The following is a 25,463-nucleotide window of genomic DNA, read 5'->3' as shown; positions in this document are numbered from 1 at the left end:
CGTTTACTGAAGTTACACCTTTGGATCGTTTGGAAACGCGTAAATTCTCATACCATTCTGCCCAAAATATGTTTAAAAAAAAAAGATAACACAGACTGACAAATATATCGTTAATAGTTTGGTTTATTGACGCAGTATTATAAAAGTATTGTGTCAGAGTATGGCTTTTTCTCACATTAGGCTCAAGTCTGAAAGCCAGAAACAGTTGACTATTTCAGGATAGGTGGGCGTGTCTACAATACATGAATACCGGTATCTCAAATTTACTCAGATACGAGTAATAATTTTCTGCCAAAAAATCAATAATTATAATTTTTAGGGAAACACAAATGGGTGAGCATTTCACAGGCACCTTAAATGTTTTTTCGTCAAAGCAAGAAACAAGAGGGCAATATCTTATTAAGGTAGCGATAGAGGAAAAACATTTTTCAAAAATGTCAGAATATTAAATATTATATCGTATACTTTCTAAATCGTTGGTCAAAATTTACTGTGTGGGATGCATTTAGTGCATAATATCATTTTGAATTTATTTTCATGAACCTGGTTGAGGGTAAACATGTCCTCCTTTCATTAATTGTAATATATCATATTGACGTTGACACTTATATTAATACGTATCAAGGTGTGGCAATGTCAAAGAAAATGAGAAACAATCCATTCTGTGTAAAAACCCTTTTTTTAGGTTCCTGGGAATGTTTGTAACTTAATCCTCTGAGATATACTAACACGAAAAATAAACGATCGTATGTATTTTCCTGTATCTCAGCTTTCTGAAATCATACACATTGACATAACTGCAAGCTTAATAACAGGGCAGGCAAAGTCCTAATCACAATGAAACTATTAGTCCCCTTTCTCTTCTTGCTACCTTAATGAGACATAAAATATTAATTCTCAACTCCGATGAAAGAACCAGTTACAGCGACAAAGCCCTACTAACTGCGACAGCAATTTAACACTAAAGACACTCATCGCAAAGCTACACGTACTAGTGAAATAAAAACAAGGAGCCTGTCGGCTGAGATACATGTACATTGTAGCTCTGCTGTTAGCAATGCACATTTCAATCAAAGAACAAAAGATATCATCACAAAATGAACAAATCTAAGAGAGGTCTACCTGTACATGTGTAGTACCTATATATATAGTATCAAGCAATCAGACTTGTGGTTTTCAACAAGAAGTTGAAAATATCACTTTTTACCAAAAATTACAAAAATATTCATCAAAATTAGACAATTAAAGATATCGTCATGAAATGAACAAATGTAAGAGACGTCTACCCAAGGTACATATAAACCAAGTATCAAAGCCTTCAGATTTGTAGTTTTCAAGAAGAAGTCGAACAAGTAAAAAGTTGACACGGACGACGGACAATTACTCATAATGATAAGCTCCACTCGACAAAGTCGACAGCAGAGCTAAAAATCAATTTCAAATTTTTTAAAAAATGTGCAAATATTTCCAGTAATATAAACACAAATAAAGACATTGTACCAGATATCAAATAGAATTCAAAAGCAATGCTATAATTCCATCTAGATATGCAGACATGTGATCCATGTACAGTGTATATTTCATCAGACAGATCACATGTACAACTGTTCATTCAATACTGTAAGACCAGAGTACAAATGACAATAAGGGCACCACACAAACAAGTTTTGTTAAATTACTGTACATGCAAATGGCTTACCTTTTTCCTGCTCTTGAGCAGAGAAACAGGATGACATGATAGGCTCTAATTAAACCGAGTAACACTGGAAGTAAATTAATCTGGCAAGGGGTAGAGAATCAACTGATACCACTGAGAAGACAGACTTGTACAGACGGATGTAATCTGACATCAGAACTGGAAGGTCAACCATTTAGCTTAAAGCTTATAAAAGTACATGTGTATATCGTTTTTGAGAAATTTGTGCCTGTGGGAACAGTTGTACTAACACATTACAGAGCAGATAACCCAGTACTCTCCTCAGACTGAGAACTTCCTCTGGGTTTGACCATTGTAAAGTGGGTAAGTAGCGGAAAACAGACACAAACAATTTCACAAAAATTCAGCCACACAAATGTACAATCTATAAGTCTGAAATTGTCAAAAACAAATATCCATGGTAGGTACACCTGATATGATTGTGGAATCATGGTTATATGTGTATGAATGTGTTTGTTTGAACACACCCTGCGCACTAATGGTAGTGGACCATAAAACCATGTTGGGAGCTAAAACAAAAGGCGCATTCACTACAACTTTGAAGGTTTTCGAAAGACGCTAATGGAATATTTCCACGAACTGTGACAGCACTCAAGAGTTCTTAATGTCTCAACTACTACATGTATAAATGTACATGGGAATGTTTAAAACATCTACAGGTAATTATCATTAACTTTTAGATTTTATAAGCAGTGTTGAAATTGAGAAATAAATTTAGTTATCTACTGTAAAATACTTTATTTTCATTTGGAATTTATTTTTGCTGAAGGAATACGAGTCATTGAAAATAAAATCCAGCGAATATACCTTTTTTCCTATATTTTACATTCAACTTGTCAAAAATCTTTGCAAATACCCAAAATGTCTTTTCAGCAAAATTAATTCCAGCTAAAATAAAGTATTCTACGATATTTCAATTAGAAATAGTAGAGGTTTAAAAGGGAGGTTATTGTTTTGAAGTGGAAAATATAATGTACATACCCAGTAGGAGTTGACAAACTTGGATATAGTCACTGGTCTACTAATCATACATTTCTTACATTGGTGATGTATTTTATGATTGTGTATTGTCAGGTACATTCTGGCATGTTTTTATTCACATTTAAGATTTTTCAGAAAAAATATATGGGAAATAATTGTGTTTTTGTATGATTAAATATAATTTAGATAACTGCAAAGATGCACTGCAGCTGGATGCTAACTTAATATCATTTGCTAGAGAGACTTAGTAAGTCTGTTAAAATCTTGTCAATTTTGTCAAAACTTGTACAAGGAAAAATTTGTTGTATCTGCATGAAAACATGTCATTTAATGTGAATAGTGGCATAGAAGTTATCTTCTGTGTGGCCTAGATTAAATATACAGTACAAACTCCTGCAATCTCCATTATTACTACTACCAGTCAGTTACAACACTGTTGCCATGCCAACAAGATTAACTTAAGTACAGCCAATACTCACTGGAAAAAAATGCCCTTATCCAGGGTCATCAGCAATATACAAGTCTAAACACTGAAACTTCCAACATGATTTACAGTGAAACCTGCCTAGGCATTGAATCAAAGTAATAATGTGACTAGCATTTCTGGCAATAGCTGTAGTTAAAGGCGCTCCATAGATGACAATGTTAGCATTTCGGTGAATTTAAAAACAGGTTACAAAGATGAAATAATTGTTTTAATTTGTTGAAACCACATGTGTGTACATGTATGTAATAACATTCTGGCCAGAAAAAAACACACTTTCCACAACTCATGGAGCTCAACTGCTACAAAATAGCTATAAAATCAAAGAAGTTTAGCCTTTTAAACAAGATGAAACACAATGTGATGTGATGCAACAATCCACATTATCAACATTTACATGTATAATATGTGGTTTACCACAAATTCAATTTAAATCTGATTTTTTGAAATATCAGAAATGGACTAATAATAGATGATCATGTTTTTCAACATTAAACTAATCATGTCTGTTGATTACCCAAAATAAATTATTATGCAAGCAAGCCAAGCATGGTCCCAGTTAGTTATCAAGTTTAAGATATCGATATATAATTTGGGAACTAATTATGAAAATAATGACTTGGTAGGTCAGTTCGCCACTGGTGGGTGTAAAGTTAAATGAAAGTCATCATAACGCTGACACCACAAACGTTCACACTAACTGCAAAGACTCACATTATGTGCTCCGCACACAGGAGTCAAAAATGTTTGCCCAACAGTGAGAATGGTACTGAAACTGACTGTATAATTATGCAAATTATATGCATTGTTATGCAAACTAGCTGTGGTGCTTGACATGGGTCTGTTGGTTTTATTAGTACGCCCTCTACTGACACACTCACTATTTATTCCCAATAGGCTCTTGGGGGCGCTATACACTCTAGCAGAACCTGATATTCTATTGTAATCAAGGGCATGAATATTATGTGTACAAAATAAAATAATATTGACTCTAAGACAGATCCCTGTTGAACATCACATTTCATAGCAGAACTAGGAGCTGATGGATATTATAGTATGATAAAAACCAAAATGTAGTACAAATTATTGCAAACCAAAATGGTATCAAAATTTGTAAATACTCTCTCTTCACTCTCCATCCCTTTCTCCCTCTTTGTGGTAATCTGTCCATTCTTGTCTTTGTTAAGATGTTAGGTAGCATTTTTCTGTACTGGTATTACTTCAGGATTCATTAGTGTTTTCTGTAGCTTTAACACATTTTTCCACCAGTCATTGTTGGTATATTTATTTAAATGTATTCTATTCAATGTGTTCAAACAAAGGTTTAAATTTTTATCATTATCATTAATTTGCGCTCCAACTTTTATCAAGGCATAGCAAGGAAATCATTATTATCAAGATTTAAAAAAAAATGTTGTAAAACAGGAAATCAGTGACATTTATGTTGTGAATACATAGACCACAGTAACTGTGCATAAACTACGCTTCTACAATGACCTGTTAATAAAAGTAAAATGCAGTAAATATTTCATGCCGTATTCAGTTTACAGATAAAAATTGCTTGTTACCATTTTTAAAAAAAAAAACCATGTCGTTTATTCGCCGAAATCAATTCCAACATCGATAATTTACTTCCGCATTGCGTTACCTGAGTCTTCGGGAATTTCCGAAGAATAGCATCGGTACCACACAGCATTTTGATTGGATAATAACTGTTTTTAACAGACTTGACCCATTAGGTCAAAGAACGTTGATGCAGGTCAAATGCAAATACATCACGGCGGAAAGTGCCTTTTATCGAGAGTTTGTGTACGATCCGACACATTCGTCAGTGGCGATAATGATGAAGATTTTGACTGTTCCAACAGACTCAAATATTTGTAATCTCGTAAATTCGGGTGGTACGTAATTAATATTGTAATAAAATGTGCATATTTGACCATTTCTGATTCTTTAGTGTAAGCATGGAGCTCCATGGTGTAAGAGTCAATAACGATGCACCTAATTTCATAATCTTATTTCCCCTCAAACTTTCAAAGACGTAATATTCCCCTCAATCTGTCACACAGTGAATTAAAATTGTCAGATGCACTCTTTTCCGAGGGGGTGCTTGGGTAAGCGGCCACCCCTAAAAAATCCCGAATATATGATGAGGACCCTGGGCGCTAACCCAGTCGAGTACGATACTGATCACCAAGAAGTCCATGCTGATGCTTGCTAAAACACGTAAATGTTTATATTTTGATGAATGTTACTATTTAAAGTTTAAATTTACTTTCAGTCATGATTAAAAACCCTGATAAAATGATCATGCTTTCAGCTCACATCTTAAGTAGAGGAAGTAAATTTACTAGTATTTGTGTTCTTTTTTGGTACAAATAATCTGATTGGTTGTTTATTTGCACCAATGCGTTGTTACATATATCAGGGTTCATACAGTCAAATGATCTGAACTTGGGTATTACAGGGAGTTAAATTCAAAGGACAAGACTGCTTTTCTCCCTACCGATAAGAAAGCAAGAATTATAACAAAGATCAACAAAGTTACAGCTAGAAAGATTATCACTAAGAGACAAATGTTATGCACGTACATTGTATGCTTAGGATACTGTCAAGCTTGCTACGGTCAACAATTTAAAAAAAATTTCACTTTCACTCGCTACTGATATGTGGCAATAGTAAAAATAATAAATTTGAGACAATGCATCACTGTGTGTGAAAAAACCTGATGACCCACCACAGCCAAATGTAACGCAAAATAAAACTGCTCTATGCCAACCATTGTACATTTTCTTATGTGCACGAGGCCGATTGGACAAGGAAAGTTGAAACTTGTATTATTAAAAATAAATATTTTTTAGTCATTTGTTCACCTACTGTTAGCGTGCGTGACAGCAAAAGTTAGATTTTTGGTCGTTGTCGTCTGCAAGTTTTTAAAAGGTTAAAAGTTCATGCCATTAGTGAGGCATGCATCAATTCAATATTGTATATACTGGGTAATAATAATAGATTCTTGTGTTGTGTTGTGTAATTTTGAATTTTTGCATCTAAATTATGTCTATCTTAGGTGTAACTCGGTTGTCAGAGGGACATTTTTTGGTAGAATTGCATACTTTCTACAAATCTCAAAACAGACGATACACATACTATCATTCTCCCTAAACCTGTTGATGCCAATTATTTTTACTATCATGTTAATTTTTCTGGTATTTATTTGTTTTTGCAGCAAATTTTTCAGATAAATACGGTCTAGATATTTGTATCAAATATGACACCTATTCAGAACATGAAGGAAGCCACAAAAGCTTATATGTAGATGCCCTACCTAACTGCCTTGGGACCTCAAAATTGAGTGCAGACTCAATTCTGAAGTTGAAGCACTGGAAATAAGTGAAATTTGTATTTCTGTCTTTTGTCCAAGTTCGTTGAATACTATAACTTGAATGTATGACTTTTAGACTGTTGGTTAAAATCATACTGGATATTTCTGCGCGATGGCTGCTACCTAATGAGGTGAAGTTAGTGAAAATGATGGAAAAACTGATAAATTCTGTCTATTACTGAAGATCCAGGGTTGCCAAACGAATGGAGAATATCAATGTTAAGACAGCTATTGCAGTTACTGTAGAAAGGTAAGGTCGACAACTATGTAAGGATTAGAAAAACTGAACACTGCGTGAAGTAAAAGTGAAACTGTCTTTAATTAGGTTCCAACAAAACATATCAGCTTACTGAGATTATATCGTGTTACCATGGCAATGACCATTGCTAGGGGCATTATCAATTAAATAGTTCTGGACATGGATGAAAGTTATACAGCGTAAGGCACACATTTCCCAGCTGTGCTAATGATAATCAAAGAAAGCTTAGAAAGAACTCCCATGTGCTGAGAGTATTGGAGACACATTAAATAGAATTCAAAATTACTTGTCAGAGATAGCGATAGTGATAGAAAAGCCGAAAACTAATAATGCAAATCAGAAAATTAATATGAACAGATTTTAATGGAAAACTAATGAGGTCTGCACAAAGTAACAAACCATCTATGTACCAAGTTTTATTGAAATGTGATTGGAACCAAAACAAATTATAAATTATTATGCTAATTAGGGAATTAATATAAACAGATTTTAACCCCAAACTAATCAGGTTTGTACATTGTCCTAGAGCATCTTTGCACTGAGTTTCATTGAAATGGAATAATTAGTACTTTAGATATCAGTGTGATAGCTTAAAAGTGGTTAATTATGTAAATTAGTAATTAATATGTACAGATTTTAACCCACAATTGTCTATTGTCCTACAGCATCCATGTAAAAAGTTTCATTGAAATGTGATGATTAGTACTTGAGAAACCAGAGTGAAAATTAATTAATTATGCAAATTAGGTAATTAATATACACAATTATTTATCCCAAAACAATCAATCTCTGCATAGTCCTTGAGTATCTATGTACCAAGTTTCATTGAAATGTAATGCTTACTACTTGAAACATCAAAAGCTGAAAATTAATTAATTATGCAAATTAGGTAATTAATATGCACAAATATTTATCCCAAAACAATCAATCTCTGCATAGTCCTTGAGTATCTATGTGCCAAGTTTCATTGAAATGTAATGCTTACTACTTGAAACATCAAAAGCTGAAAATTAATTAATTATGCAAATTAGGTAATTAATATGCACAAATATTTATCCCAGAACAATCAATCTCTGCATAGTCCTTGAGTATCTGTGTACCAAATTTCATTGAAATGTAATGCTTACTACTTGAAACATCAAAAGCTGAAAATTAATTAATTATGCAAATTAGGTAATTAATATGCACAAATATTTATCCCAAAACAATCAATCTCTGCATAGTCCTTGAGTATCTATGTACCAAGTTTCATTGAAATGTAATGCTTACTACTTGAAACATCAAAAGCTGAAAATTAATTAATTATGCAAATTAGGTAATTAATATGCACTGACATTACCTTAAAAACTATCAGGTCTGTGCAGTGTCATATGACATCTATGTACCAAGTTTCATTGAAATGTGATGATTAGTACTTGAGATAGTGGAAAAATTGAAAATTGACTAATCATTATGCAAATTAGGTAATTAGTCATTCGGTAATTTTTACCAAAAACTAATCATTAGTTCCAAGCATTAGTTCATAGCATCCATGTACCAAGTTTCATCAAAATCCAATAAGTAGTTCTTTAGATATCAATGGAACAGCTAAAAATTAGCTTATCATGCAAATTAGGTAATTAATATGCATGAAATTTTACCAAAACCTAATCAAATCTGCGCATTACCCCAGAGCATCTATGCACCAAGTTTCATCAAAAACTGATGTATGGTTCTTGAGATATCAGTGGAACAGACGGACACACATACACACACACACACACACACACACACACACACACACATACAGACACACTAACCGCAAAGACTCCCATTTTGTGCTTCGCACATGGGAGTCAAAAATGTACGTCCTATCTAAGATATAAATTAAATGCGTGGCTTTGATTATTTTTGTATATCATCATATTTTTATCTTAAAAATAAACAAAATATAGCAAAACCTCAAGAATATTTTGAAACTAATGTACAGGGACTAGTGAAATTTGTTATCCACTTATTCATAAATGATGTGAACTGTATTTAAATACTTTATTTTAGCTGGAATTAATTTTTCGCTGAAAAAAACCTTTTAGGTGTTTTGTACAGAATTTATTTTCACTGATTTTTGGCGAGTTGAATGTAAAGAATAGGAAAAACGTGATACAGTGACATAGCCTAGCATATTATCAACAGTGACATCCTAACCTAGCATATTATCAACAGTGACACCCTAACCTAGCATATTATCAACAGTGACATAGCCTAGCATATTATCAACAGTGACACCCTAACCTAGCATATTATCAACAGTGACACCCTAACCTAGCATATTATCAAAAGTGACACCCTAACCTAGCATATTATCAACAGTGACACCCTAACCTAGCATATTATCAACAGTGACACCCTAACCTAGCATATTATCAACAGTGACATCCTAACCTAGCATATTATCAACAGTGACACCTTTACCTAGCATATTATCAACAGTGACACCCTACATGTAGCATATTATCAACAGTGACACCCTAACCTAGCATATTATCAACAGTGACACCCTAACCTAGCATATTATCAACAGTGACACCCTAACCTAGCATATTATCAACAGTGACACCCTAACCTAGCATATTATCAACAGTGACACTCTAACCTAGCATATTATCAACAGTGACACCCTAACCTACATGTAGCATATTATCAACAGTGACACCCTAACCTAGCATATTATCAACAGTGACACCCTAACCTAGCATATTATCAACAGTGATATCCTAACCTAGCATATTATCAACAGTGATATCCTAACCTAGCATATTATCAACAGTGACACTTTAACCTAACATATTATCAACAGTGACACCCTAACCTAGCATATTATCAACAGTGACACTTTAACCTAACATATTATCAACAGTGACATCCTAACCTAGCATATTATCAACAGTGACACCCTAACCTAGCATATTATCAACAGTGACATCCTAACCTAGCATATTATCAACAGTGACACCCTAACCTAGCATTTTATCAACAGTGACACCCTCACCTAGCATATTATCAACAGTGACACCAAAAACTAGCATATTATCAACAGTGACACCCTAACCTAGCATATTATCAACAGTGACACCCTAACCTAGCATATTATCAACAGTGACACCCTAACCTAGCATATTATCAACAGTGACACCCTAACCTAGCATATTATCAACAGTGACATCCTAACCTAGCATATTATCAACAGTGACACCCTAACCTAGCATATTATCAACAGTGACACCCTAACCTAGCATATTATCAACAGTTACACCCTAACCTAGCATATTATCAACAGTGACACCCTAACCTAGCATATTATCAACAGTGACATCCTAACCTAGCATATTATCAACAGTGACACCCTAACCTAGCATATTATCAACAGTGACACCCTAACCTAGCATACTATCAACAGTGACACCCTAACCTAGCATATTATCAACAGTGACATCCTAACCTAGCATATTATCAACAGTGACACCCTAACCTAGCATATTATCAACAGTGACACCCTAACCTAGCATGTTATCAACAGTGACACCCTAACCTAGCATATTATCAACAGTGACACCCTAACCTAGCATATTATCAACAGTGACACCCTAATCTAGCATATTATCAACAGTGACACCCTAACCTAGCATATTATCAACAGTGATATCCTAACCTAGCATATTATCAACAGTGACACCCTAACCTAGCATATTATCAACAGTGACACCCTAACCTAGCAAATTATCAACAGTGACACCCTAACCTAGCATATTATCAACAGTGACACCCTAACCTAGCATATTATCAACAGTGACACCCTAACCTAGCATATTATCAACAGTGACACCCTAACCTAGCATAGTATCAACAGTGACACCCTAACCTAGCATATTATCAACAGTGACACCAAAAACTAGCATATTATCAACAGTGACACCCTAACCTAGCATATTATCAACAGTGACACCCTAACCTAGCATATTATCAACAGTGACACCCTAACCTAGCATATTATCAACAGTGACATCCTAACCTAGCATATTATCAACAGTGACACCCTAACCTAGCATATTATCAACAGTGACACCCTAACCTAGCATATTATCAACAGTGACACCCTAACCTAGCATATTATCAACAGTGACACCCTAACCTAGCATATTATCAATAGTGACACCCATATCTAGCATATTATCAACAGTGACACCAAAAACTAGCATATTATCAACAGTGACACCCTAACCTAGCATATTATCAACAGTGACACCCTAACCTAGCATATTATCAACAGTGACACCCTAACCGAGCATATTATCAAGTGACACCAAAAACTAGCATATTATCAACAGTGACACCCTAACCTAGCATTTTATCAACAGTGACACCCTAACCTAGCATATTATCAACAGTGACACCCTAACCTAGCATATTATCAACAGTGACACCCTAACCTAGCATATTATCAACAGTTACACCCTAACCTAGCATATTATCAACAGTGACACCTTTACCTAGCATATTATCAACAGTGACATCCTAACCTGGCATATTATCAACAGTGACACCCTAACCTAGCATATTATCAACAGTGATATCCTAACCTAGCATATTATCAACAGTGACACCCTAACCTAGCATATTATCAACAGTGACACCCTAACCTAGCATATTATCAACAGTGACACCCTAACCTAGCATATTATCAACAGTGACACCCTAACCTAGCATATTATCAACAGTGACACCCTAACCTAGCATATTATCAACAGTGACACCCTAACCTAGCATATTATCAACAGTGACATCCTAACCTAGCATATTATCAACAGTGACACCCTAACCTAGCATATTATCAACAGTGACACCCTAACCTAGCATGTTATCAACAGTGACACCCTAACCTAGCATATTATCAACAGTGACACCCTAACCTAGCATATTATCAACAGTGACACCCTAACCTAGCATATTATCAACAGTGACACCCTAACCTAGCATACTATCAACAGTGATATCCTAACCTAGCATATTATCAACAGTGACACCCTAACCTAGCATATTATCAACAGTGACACCCTAACCTAGCAAATTATCAACAGTGACACCCTAACCTAGCATATTATCAACAGTGACACCCTAACCAAGCATATTATCAACAGTGACACCCTAACCTAGCATATTATCAACAGTGACACCCTAACCTAGCATATTATCAACAGTGACACCCTAACCTAGCATATTTATCAACAGTGACACCCTAACCTAGCATATTATCAACAGTGACACCAAAAACTAGCATATTATCAACAGTGACACCCTAACCTAGCATATTATCAACAGTGACTCCCTAACCTAGCATATTATCAACAGTGACACCCTAACATAGCATATTATCAACAGTGACATCCTAACCTAGCATATTATCAACAGTGACACCTTTACCTAGCATATTATCAACAGTGACACCCTACATGTAGCATATTATCAACAGTGACACCCTAACCTAGCATATTATCAACAGTGACACCCTAACCTAGCATATTATCAACAGTGACACCCTAACCTAGCATATTATCAACAGTGACACCCTAACCTAGCATATTATCAACAGTGACACTCTAACCTAGCATATTATCAACAGTGACACCCTAACCTACATGTAGCATATTATCAACAGTGACACCCTAACCTAGCATATTATCAACAGTGACACCCTAACCTAGCATATTATCAACAGTTACACCCTAACCTAGCATATTATCAACAGTGACACCCTAACCTAGCATATTATCAACAGTGACACCCTAACCTAGCATACAAATGTATTATCAACAGTGACACCCTAACCTAGCATATTATCAACAGTGACACTTTAACCTAACATATTATCAACAGTGACATCCTAACCTAGCATATTATCAACAGTGACACCCTAACCTAGCATATTATCAACAGTGACACCCTAACCTAGCATTTTATCAACAGTGACACCCTCACCTAGCATATTATCAACAGTGACACCAAAAACTAGCATATTATCAACAGTGACACCCTAACCTAGCATATTATCAACAGTGACACCCTAACCTAGCATATTATCAACAGTGACACCCTAACCTAGCATATTATCAACAGTGACACCCTAACCTAGCATATTATCAACAGTGACATCCTAACCTAGCATATTATCAACAGTGACACCCTAACCTAGCATATTATCAACAGTGACACCCTAACCTAGCATATTATCAACAGTTACACCCTAACCTAGCATATTATCAACAGTGACACCCTAACCTAGCATATTATCAACAGTGACACCCTAACCTAGCATATTATCAACAGTGACATCCTAACCTAGCATATTATCAACAGTGACACCCTAACCTAGCATATTATCAACAGTGACACCCTAACCTAGCATACTATCAACAGTGACACCCTAACCTAGCATATTATCAACAGTGACACCCTAACCTAGCATATTATCAACAGTGACATCCTAACCTAGCATATTATCAACAGTGATATCCTAACCTAGCATATTATCAACAGTGGCACTCTAACCTAGCATACTATCAACAGTGACACCCTAACCTAGCATATTATCAACAGTGACACCCTAACCTAGCATATTGTCAACAGTGACACCCTAACCTAGCATATTATCAACAGTGACACCCTAACCTAGCATATTATCAACAGTGACACCCTAACCTAGCATATTATCAACAGTGACATCCTAACCTAGCATATTATCAACAGTGACACCCTAACCTAGCATATTATCAACAGTGACACCCTAACCTAGCATGTTATCAACAGTGACACCCTAACCTAGCATATTATCAACAGTGACACCCTAACCTAGCATATTATCAACAGTGACACCCTAACCTAGCATATTATCAACAGTGACACCCTAACCTAGCATATTATCAACAGTGATATCCTAACCTAGCATATTATCAACAGTGACACCCTAACCTAGCATATTATCAACAGTGACACCCTAACCTAGCAAATTATCAACAGTGACACCCTAACCTAGCATATTATCAACAGTGACACCCTAACCTAGCATATTATCAACAGTGACACCCTAACCTAGCATATTATCAACAGTGACACCCTAACCTAGCATATTATCAACAGTGACACCCTAACCTAGCATATTATCAACAGTGACACCCTAACCTAGCATATTATCAACAGTGACACCAAAAACTAGCATATTATCAACAGTGACACCCTAACCTAGCATATTATCAACAGTGACACCCTAACCTAGCATATTATCAACAGTGACACCCTAACCTAGCATATTATCAACAGTGACATCCTAACCTAGCATATTATCAACAGTGACACCCTAACCTAGCATATTATCAACAGTGACACCCTAACCTAGCATATTATCAACAGTGACACCCTAACCTAGCATATTATCAACAGTGACACCCTAACCTAGCATATTATCAATAGTGACACCCATATCTAGCATATTATCAACAGTGACACCAAAAACTAGCATATTATCAACAGTGACACCCTAACCTAGCATATTATCAACAGTGACACCCTAACCTTGCATATTATCAACAGTGACACCCTAACCGAGCATATTATCAAGTGACACCAAAAACTAGCATATTATCAACAGTGACACCCTAACCTAGCATTTTATCAACAGTGACACCCTAACCTAGCATATTATCAACAGTGACACCCTAACCTAGCATATTATCAACAGTGACACCCTAACCTAGCATATTATCAACAGTGACACCCTAACCTAGCATATTATCAACAGTGACACCCTAACCTAGCAAATTATCAACAGTGACACCCTAACCTAGCATATTATCAACAGTGACACCCTAACCTAGCATATTATCAACAGTGACACCCTAACCTAGCATATTATCAACAGTGACACCCTAACCTAGCATATTATCAACAGTGACACCCTAACCTAGCATATTATCAACAGTGACACCCTAACCTAGCATATTATCAACAGTGACACCAAAAACTAGCATATTATCAACAGTGACACCCTAACCTAGCATATTATCAACAGTGACACCCTAACCTAGCATATTATCAACAGTGACACCCTAACCTAGCATATTATCAACAGTGACACCCTAACCTAGCATATTATCAACAGTGACACCAAAAACTAGCATATTATCAACAGTGACACCCTAACCTAGCATATTATCAACAGTGACACCCTAACCTAGCATATTATCAACAGTGACACCCTAACCTAGCATATTATCAACAGTGACACCCTAACCTAGCATATTATCAACAGTGACATCCTAACCTAGCATATTATCAACAGTGACACCCTAACCTAGCATATTATCAACAGTGACACCCTAACCTAGCATATTATCAACAGTGACACCCTAACCTAGCATATTATCAACAGTGACACCCTAACCTAGCATATTATCAATAGTGACACCCATATCTAGCATATTATCAACAGTGACACCAAAAACTAGCATATTATCAACAGTGACACCCTAACCTAGCATATTATCAACAGTGACACCCTAACCGAGCATATTATCAAGTGACACCAAAAACTAGCATATTATCAACAGTGACACCCTAACCTAGCATTTTATCAACAGTGACACCCTAACCTAGCATATTATCAACAGTGACACCCTAACCTAGCATATTATCAACAGTGACACCCTAACCTAGCATATTATCAACAGTTACACCCTAACCTAGCATATTATCAACAGTGACACCTTTACCTAGCATATTATCAACAGTGACATCCTAACCTGGCATATTATCAACAGTGACACCCTAACCTAGCATATTATCAACAGTGATATCCTAACCTAGCATATTATCAACAGTGACACCCTAACCTAGCATATTATCAACAGTGACACCCTAACCTAGCATATTATCAACAGTGACACCCTAACCTAGCATATTATCAACAGTGACACCCTAACCTAGCATATTATCAACAGTGACACCCTAACCTAGCATATTATCAACAGTGACACCCTAACCTAGCATATTATCAACAGTGACATCCTAACCTAGCATATTATCAACAGTGACACCCTAACCTAGCATATTATCAACAGTGACACCCTAACCTAGCATGTTATCAACAGTGACACCCTAACCTAGCATATTATCAACAGTGACACCCTAACCTAGCATATTATCAACAGTGACACCCTAACCTACCATATTATCAACAGTGACACCCTAACCTAGCATATTATCAACAGTGACACCCTAACCTAGCATATTATCAACAGTGATATCCTAACCTAGCATATTATCAACAATGACACCCTAACCTAGCATATTATCAACAGTGACACCCTAACCTAGCAAATTATCAACAGTGACACCCTACCCTAGCATATTATCAACAGTGACACCCTAACCTAGCATATTATCAACAGTGACACCCTAACCTAGCATATTATCAACAGTGACACCCTAACCTAGCATATTATCAACAGTGACACCCTAACCTAGCATATTTATCAACAGTGACACCCTAACCTAGCATATTATCAACAGTGACACCAAAAACTAGCATATTATCAACAGTGACACCCTAACCTAGCATATTATCAACAGTGACACCCTAACCTAGCATATTATCAACAGTGACACCCTAACCTAGCATATTATCAACAGTGACATCCTAACCTAGCATATTATCAACAGTGACACCCTAACCTAGCATATTATCAACAGTGACACCCTAACCTAGCATATTATCAACAGTGACACCCTAACCTAGCATATTATCAACAGTGACACCCTAACCTAGCATATTATCAATAGTGACACCCATATCTAGCATATTATCAACAGTGACACCAAAAACTAGCATATTATCAACAGTGACACCCTAACCTAGCATATTATCAACAGTGACACCCTAACCTAGCATATTATCAACAGTGACACCCTAACCTAGCATATTATCAATCTGTCAGCTTTTATTCACACTGCTCATAATCAAAGTGAACTCCTGTATATCATTATAATTATATTATTTTAATTATCCAGACAGTTATCAATTTCAGTGAAAATAAAATCCAGTGAATGTACCCTTTTTCCTATATTTTACATTCAACTCGTCAAAAGTAAATGAAAATAAACTCCATACAAAACACCCAACAAGTCTTTTCAGCCAAAAATAATTCAGGCTAAAAAAATATTTTATAGTAAACCAAAATAAAATCAAGCTAATAATTAAAGTCTGTATACAACATTATTTATTTTATCTGAGCAAATAATCTCTTGCTGTAACTGGCCTCATACAATTAAACACTATTACAATCTTACAGATATGTACATGTATTTACAACCAAAATGAAATTGAGGCCTACATTTTATAGTGATCAGCATTTCAATTCTTGACCCCAATTGAAAACTACTCAAGTATGTCTGCATACCATTTATCACTACCCTTGTTTAGATTTGTTGAAAGGATGTGATTTATTGTGTCATATCTTTCACTGGAGGGCAGGAAGTTGTTTTACAACATAACACAGCTGGCCATTTTACACCCATACCCATACCCACCCATACTAAAGTGATCTATGGAAGGACTCAAACCACTATATAAATGAATACAAAATGATGTGCCTCACCATCATTCACTGAAAACAAGAAGACAGTACAAGACATGCACTTGGGAAACATAAAATGTGAAACACCAATTCCTAGCTAATTAGTTGTAGACCATTAAGTTGCACATTAAGAATTTCAAATATGTACAAATGATATAAATAATGATAATTTATATAGTGCCGAAATCCTTCACATCATGCACTGCGAATTAGGTGGTTTCACATCAGAAAATTAGGCCGGCCTTAGACTGCTCCAAGTTTTAGACTTAAATTTACTGCAGAGAAAATAAAATCGTTGATTGTTATATGGATGGATGACCAAATTTAACATGAAAGACCTGCAAAGACAGCAGCTCAATTAGGAGATACTGAAATGGAAAAAATAGCAACAAAAGTGAAAAGAAATTTGAGACTTTTGTGGGTGGGTTTTAAAGCGATTGATAGTTGACTGACAATAATTGTAATGGTCGAAAAAGAAAGTCATAAAAACTAGTTGTGTCTACCATGAATTATTGTTTTGTTTTAGTGTCAAATCTTGCCACTGTCACTGAGTTTCCAAACAAACCATATTCCAAATCAAATTGTTTATTCGTCCTCACACTTCCCGCCACCCACGAATCAATTTAGTTGCGATATCTCCAGGACTACTAGTATTTAAGATACCATTCCAATGATGCAAACTATGTCTTTGTTGTGTTTTGCTCTGTAAATACAGAAAATCTCTTCAGATAAATTAGCATTGCTCTTTATTTTTTAGATACATGTATACCAGTAATTCATAAACTTCACTGCATGTACACGTCTTCTTGATTTATAATTAATATAATGTTGTACATGTAGGATCAGGAGTATACCATACTCTTGCCCAGTTAAGATTGATGACTTTGAGACACTAATCAGTGCATCGGATGAAAACTGAATTACAATTATGCAAATTTGTTTTCAAACATTTATTGAGATGTAAATTTATTCCAGAATTCCTTACTTCATTTTTTTTGAAAGAAATAGCATCTCTCTTGAAAATGCGACAGAACCATGGGATGGAGCAAATGAAAATACAGTATATGTTTGCTGCCATATATTAACACTGTGGAATGTAATCTACCCGGTAGTCAGTAACAAGAGGAAAGTCTGAACAGAATGTTTGCAAAATTCAGAGGTTTACTTTTAAAATGATCATCAGGTGCAAAAATTAGTTGCTCAACTGGGGATAAAGTTTGTCTTTTTTGTGTGTATGGAAATGATTTGACATTCTACATATAAAGTACTGGTTAAGTGCTCAGTAAACTTTAAAATTTAAGGCTACTTTTTACTCATTCATTTTTGATCATCAATTATATATGTGTTGCAATGCAAACAGAATGTTCATTAATTAATGTTATGATCAAAACACCTATGATTGCAAAAAATAAAAATTTAACTAAGTTGATTTCATAGCATTATATAGATTAAAGATTCAGATGTTTGACCAATGTCTATTAGCATGAGTAACACATCGTGTAGTGTTCCATACATTGCACTAATTAGTCCACTTTGTGATACAAACATACTGATCACAACATTTTTTAAATTCATGACAGACCAATATTGCCATATCCCAGTGATTCAATCAAAATTAACCCTGAGGCAGACATAATATCAAAAGAGTGTGCAACCTTTTCTTTTAATGGTCGGAAGATTCAACAATTCTAGAGAATAAAATAGAATAGAATAGAATAGAATAGAATAGAATAGAATAGAATAGAATAGAATAGAATAGTGCTTTATTGACACTGTAAAGAAAATATTACATTTGTTTTTTGGTTATGTACATCAATGAAGTTGAAAAATTGAAATGAAAAATTGTAATGTAAAAATTTAAATGTAAATAGAAAACATAGTAATGTATTAAGTAAAAAATATATAATAAAAATAGCAACATTAGACTATTTTGATTGTAAAATTAGTCCTTTCACACATACTTTGATAATAAGTTTTGATATTGTTTATCAGTGTTTGTTTTTTACATTGAAACAAATATAAACAATGGTCATGTTGAATTTTTTTCTTTTCAAATCAGGGTTAGGTCAAATAAAACCAGTCAATTTATAGGTACAATGTATGCATTCATTATGGCTAACTTAATTATTGGGGCACACATCCCTGTAGACCAGTGGTATGTTGCATCAGCTGCTCCATTATGTAGCTATCTTAGCTGAAAATGGTTGCCAAGATCTGGTTAGGTGCAAGAACGTCACAAGACACGATTCATTCCTGTTATTGCATCAACTGTTCCCTCGATTGATATAACCATTGCATTTGAGTAAGTAAACACAATGACACAAGAAGTGATCACTAAGTGAGTGTTGTGGGTTTTTGGCACTCAGTAGCTATTTGGTATTTGAGGTTAATTGAGGTATATTGGTGTCCGATTAGTGGTACAACCAAGATGCATTCTAGTCTACAATAAACACACTCTTAAAGCTATGTGATTTAAGGGCCAAACAGGGTACGTGTATTATAGTACAAGGTAGTTAAAAGTATATAGGTCAAAGGCATATCAATATATTTTCTTGACAAGAAGTTTTAAAGTACAGGTTTGACAAACATTTGTTGAGTTTTATTTGCAGTACAACCTGAATATAACATGTTGAATGCCATTTCAAGTATACTGACCTATATAATAATTATTTGAAACTTCATGTCTGTATGAATTAGCACTAAATTAAAACAAATTAGAAGGTGGTCATGCAACATGTGTTTGAATTTTGTGTAAACAAACAATGTAAATGACACAAGTTGCGTACATCACTAATGGGCTCATATTGAATAGGTGCAGCAACTGTCAATTAACATGAACGATGAACAATATGTATTCAACTTTGACTGGTTTGGAAATAATATGTGAAGTTTATGTGATATTCTACCATATATGACAACGCTTAGATTGCTGTATTCAAACACCACCACTGGGAACTTAGACATGGCACTTAAAACTGTCTTTTACTCCCAGCACAACAAACCCATTCCCTTCATCTTTATAAATATTTAAAAATGTTACAATTCAAACTGAAATAAGGAACACTGATATATCCAATATTTGGTGGGGGGCTACCTGGTTTAGCTTTAGAAGTGCACAATTTGTTGTGGCCTAAGATAAACCAATTTGTGACATAATTCGTGTATTTCAGATATATTTAAATCTCTTTTAATTTGTATATCATACAATTTCAAAATTGGTTTGGTGTGATTGATGAGTCAAGCATTATACACTATGTATTATTATTCATATTATTATTATTAGTAGTAAACAGTTTTGATTGTTTTTACTTGTGTATATGCAACGCAATGCATCAACACTCAGTGTCAGTGTAATCATGGAGCTAAATAGATCTTTTTTAGCTCCATGTTGTAAGAGAACTTCACACATTACACTTCTCTGGCCATGAACGTAGAAAGACTGATACACACAACATTCCAAACATGCCAAAAAGGCACCTGACCTGATCCGTCCGTTCTTTTTCTACTAGTTAAACGGAAGCGTTTAGGTAGACAGGCCATTCAGTCAATATCAATACACTGAGCACTATGTGAATGAAACTCGTGGAATGTTGACGAGCAGACTGTGTGTCACTGCAGATGTATACAGTGCGACCATTCACCGATAAAAATATGGCGATGTGCCCTTCGAAGTCTGTGGCCACTCAATTATGTCAAGTCCATTTGACGAGTCTCGCTCGCTATACTGATCGCCCATGTCTTTGCATTCTAATCACGTACTAATATATTATATTACTCATGTTTACACGACGAGAGTATCTGTCTATAAACGATGAGACCATCTCTGACCAGACACTGACAGTCATTCAGGGTCAACATTTCCAGCGAATCGGTAACCTGAAGGCTAAAACACTCTACATACCTGACTCGTCGGCACCCTGTCGGAGGCATGATGGTTTCCAGACGGGCATCCTCCTTTGCCACGTCTCCAATCTTTTCCGAAGCTTGATTGTTTCTGGCAGATGTGTATATGAGTAAAATTAAAGGCAACAGGAACTTTACTAGACTAAGTTGAAAGTTTTCAATAGTAGTGCCTCGGCCTCGTTCCCAGTAGGGTAAAATTCCCATCGTTGATTGGTCAGTCATATCACGTGCATCATGATGGGATATCCGGAAATGACCTACTGTATATTTACTTTAATGAGAACTTTTCAGATGAAAAAAAAATTCAGGCGGTATAGCATGAAGAATGAGCGCGGGGCATTAAACTCTCTACCACTAAAATAAAAAAAGGGTTCTCTGATTAATATAAAATTTAGATTTTGTCGAGGTTGGGTTATTGTGGTCTTTGGCATGGGGAAACGGGGAAAATTAAGATTTATAATACTGCAATCTTTTCCTTGTCTTTTACAGATATACTACAGAGACAACAGCAGTTGTACGAGTTATTAGTTAATACAAATACGCCGTACTTGCAACGTACGAGTTATTAGTTAGTAAATACAATACGCCATACACACAACTGAGAGTTATTAGTTAATTAATACAAATACACAATACTTGCAACTTATTAGTTAATAATACAATACGCCGTACACACAACTGAGAGTTATTAGTTAATTAATACAAATACGACATACTTGCAACTTACGAGTTATTGGTTAATAAATACAAATACAACATACTTGCAACGTACGAGTTATCAGTTAATAAATAAATAAATAAATAAATAAATAAATAAATAAATAAATAAATAAATAAATAAATAAATAAATAAATAAATAAATAAATAAATAAATAAATAAATACAAATATGCCGTACTTGCAACGTACGAGTTATTAGTTAATAAATACACATACGCCGTACTTACAACACACGAGTTATTACTTAATAAATATAGATACGCCATACCTGCAACGTACTAGTTATTGGTTAATAAATAGAAATATGCCGTACTTACAACACACGAATTATTACTTAATAAATATAAATACGCCATACCTGCAACGTACTAGTTATTGGTTAATAAATAGAAATATGCCGTACTTACAACACACGAATTATTACTTAATAAATATAAATACGCCATACCTGCAACGTACTAGTTATTGGTTAATAAATAGAAATATGCCGTACTTACAACACACGAATTATTACTTAATAAATATAAATACGCCATACCTGCAACATACGAGTTATTAGTTAATAAATAGAAATATGCCGTACTTACAACACACGAATTATTACTTAATAAATATAAATACGCCATACCTGCAACGTACTAGTTATTGGTTAATAAATAGAAATATGCCGTACTTACAACACACGAATTATTACTTAATAAATATAAATACGCCATACCTGCAACGTACGAGTTATTAGTTAATAAATAGAAATATGCCGTACTTACAACACACGAATTATTACTTAATAAATATAAATACGCCATACCTGCAACGTACGAGTTAATAGTTAATAAATAGAAATATGCCGTACTTGCAACGTACGAGTTATTGGTTAATAAATAGAAATATGCCGTACTTACAACACAAGAATTATTACTTAATAAATATAAATACGCCATACCTGCAACGTACGAGTTATTAGTTAATAGAAATATGCCGTACTTACAACACACGAATTATTACTTAATAAATATAAATACGCCATACCTGCAACGTACGAGTTATTAGTTAATAAATAGAAATGTGCCGTACTTACAACACACGAATTATTACTTAATAAATATAAATACGCCATACCTGCAACGTACGAGTTATTAGTTAATAAATAGAAATACGCCATACCTGCGACGTACGAGTTATTAGTTAATAAATAGAAATATGCCGTACTTGCAACGTACGAGTTATTGGTTAATAAATAGAATTATGCCGTACTTACAACACACGAATTATTACTTAATAAATATAAATACGCCATACCTGCAACGTACGATATATTAGTTAATAAATAGAAATATGCCGTACTTGCAACGTACGAGTTATTAGTTAATAAATAGAAATACGCCGTAATTGCAACACACGAGTTATTACTTAATAAATACAAATACGCCATACTTGCAACGTACTAGTTATTAGTTAACAGATACACATTCGCCGTACTTGCAACGTACTAGTATTAGTTAGTAAATACAAATACGCCATACTTGCAAATACGAGTTATTAGTTAATAAATGCAAATACGCCGTACTTGCAACGTACTAGTTATTAGTTAATAAATACACATACGCCGTACTTGCAAATACGAGTTATTAGTTAATAATTGCAAATACGCCGTACTTGCAACGTACTAGTTATTAGTTAATAAATACGCATACGCCTTACTTGCAACACACGAGTTATTACATAATAAATATAAAAACGCCATACCTGCAACGTACGAGTTATTAGTTAATAAATATAAATACGCATGTAGTACTTGCAACGTACTAGTTATTAGTTAATAAATAAATACAAATACGCCATACCTGCAAATACGAGTTATTAGTTAATAAATACAAATATGCCGTACTTGCAACGTACTAGTTATTAGTTAATAAATACACATACGCCGTACTTGCAACACACGAGTTATTACTTAATAAATATAAATACGCCATACCTGCAACGTACTAGTTATTGGTTAATAAATAGAAATATGCCGTACTTACAACACACGAATTATTACTTAATAAATATAAATACGCCATACCTGCAACGTACTAGTTATTGGTTAATAAATAGAAATATGCCGTACTTACAACACACGAATTATTACTTAATAAATATAAATAAGCCATACCTGCAACGTACGAGTTATTAGTTAATAGAAATATGCCGTACTTACAACACACGAATTATTACTTAATAAATATAAATACGCCATACCTGCAACGCACGAGTTATTAGTTAATAAATAGAAATATGCCGTACTTACAACACACGAATTATTACTTAATAAATATAAATACGCCATACCTGCAACGTACGAGTTATTAGTTAATAAATAGAAATATGCCGTACTTGCAACGTACTAGTTATTAGTTAATAAATAGAAATATGCCTTACTTACAACACACGAATTATTACTTAATAAATATAAATACGCCATTCCTACAACGTACGAGTTATTAGTTATAAATAGAAATATGCCGTACTTACAACACACGAATTATTACTTAATAAATATAAATACGCCATACCTGCAACGTACCAGTTATTAGTTAATAAATAGAAATATGCCGTACTTGCAACGTACGAGTTATTAGTTAATAAATAGAAATACGTCGTAATTGCAACACACGAGTTATTACTTAATAAATACAAATACGCCATACTTGCAACGTACTAGTTATTAGTTAACAAATACACATACGCCGTACTTGCAACGTTCTAGTATTAGTTAGTAAATACAAATACGCCATACTTGCAAATACGAGTTATTAGTTAATAAATACAAATACGCCATACTTGCAACGTACTAGTTATTAGTTACAAATACACATACGCCGTACTTGCAACGTACTAGTATTAGTTAATAAATATAAATACGCATGCAGTACTTGCAACGTACTAGTTATTAGTTAATAAATATAAATACGTCGTACACGCAACGTACTAGTATTAGTTAATAAATACACATACGCCGTACTTGCAACGTACTAGTATTAGTTAATAAATATAAATACGCCGTACTTGCAACGTACTAGTTATTAGTTAATAAATAAATACAAATACGCCGTACTTACAACACACGAATTATTACTTAATAAATATAAATACGCGATACCTGCAACGTACTAGTTATTGGTTAATAAATAGAAATATGCCGTACTTACAACACACGAACTATTACTTAATAAATATAAATACGCCATACCTGCAACGTACGAGTTATTAGTTAATAGAAATATGCCGTACTTACAACACACGAATTATTACTTAATAAATATAAATACGCCATACCTGCAACGCACGAGTTATTAGTTAATAGAAATATT

The 25,463-nt window shown here is 34.4% G+C and overlaps 1 protein-coding gene across 1 annotated transcript in view; it reads right to left on the bottom strand.

Moving 5' to 3' along the window:
* The window catches only part of LOC100373508 (glutamate receptor-interacting protein 1-like), a 63,501-nt gene extending 41,933 nt beyond the window's left edge, over positions 1–21,568 (bottom strand). The window contains exon 1 of the mRNA XM_006814777.2: positions 21,386–21,568. Within this exon, the coding sequence (XP_006814840.1) occupies positions 21,386–21,434 (49 nt within the window). The 5' untranslated portion in view covers positions 21,435–21,568. The remainder of the gene's footprint in view (positions 1–21,385) is intronic.
* Between the last annotated feature and the right edge of the window lie 3,895 nt (positions 21,569–25,463).

Source organism: Saccoglossus kowalevskii, chromosome 3 (genome assembly GCF_978046115.1).
Source record: "Saccoglossus kowalevskii chromosome 3, keSacKowa6.1, whole genome shotgun sequence".
NCBI lineage: Eukaryota > Metazoa > Hemichordata > Enteropneusta > Harrimaniidae > Saccoglossus > Saccoglossus kowalevskii.
This window is presented reverse-complemented; position numbering and strand designations above follow the sequence as displayed.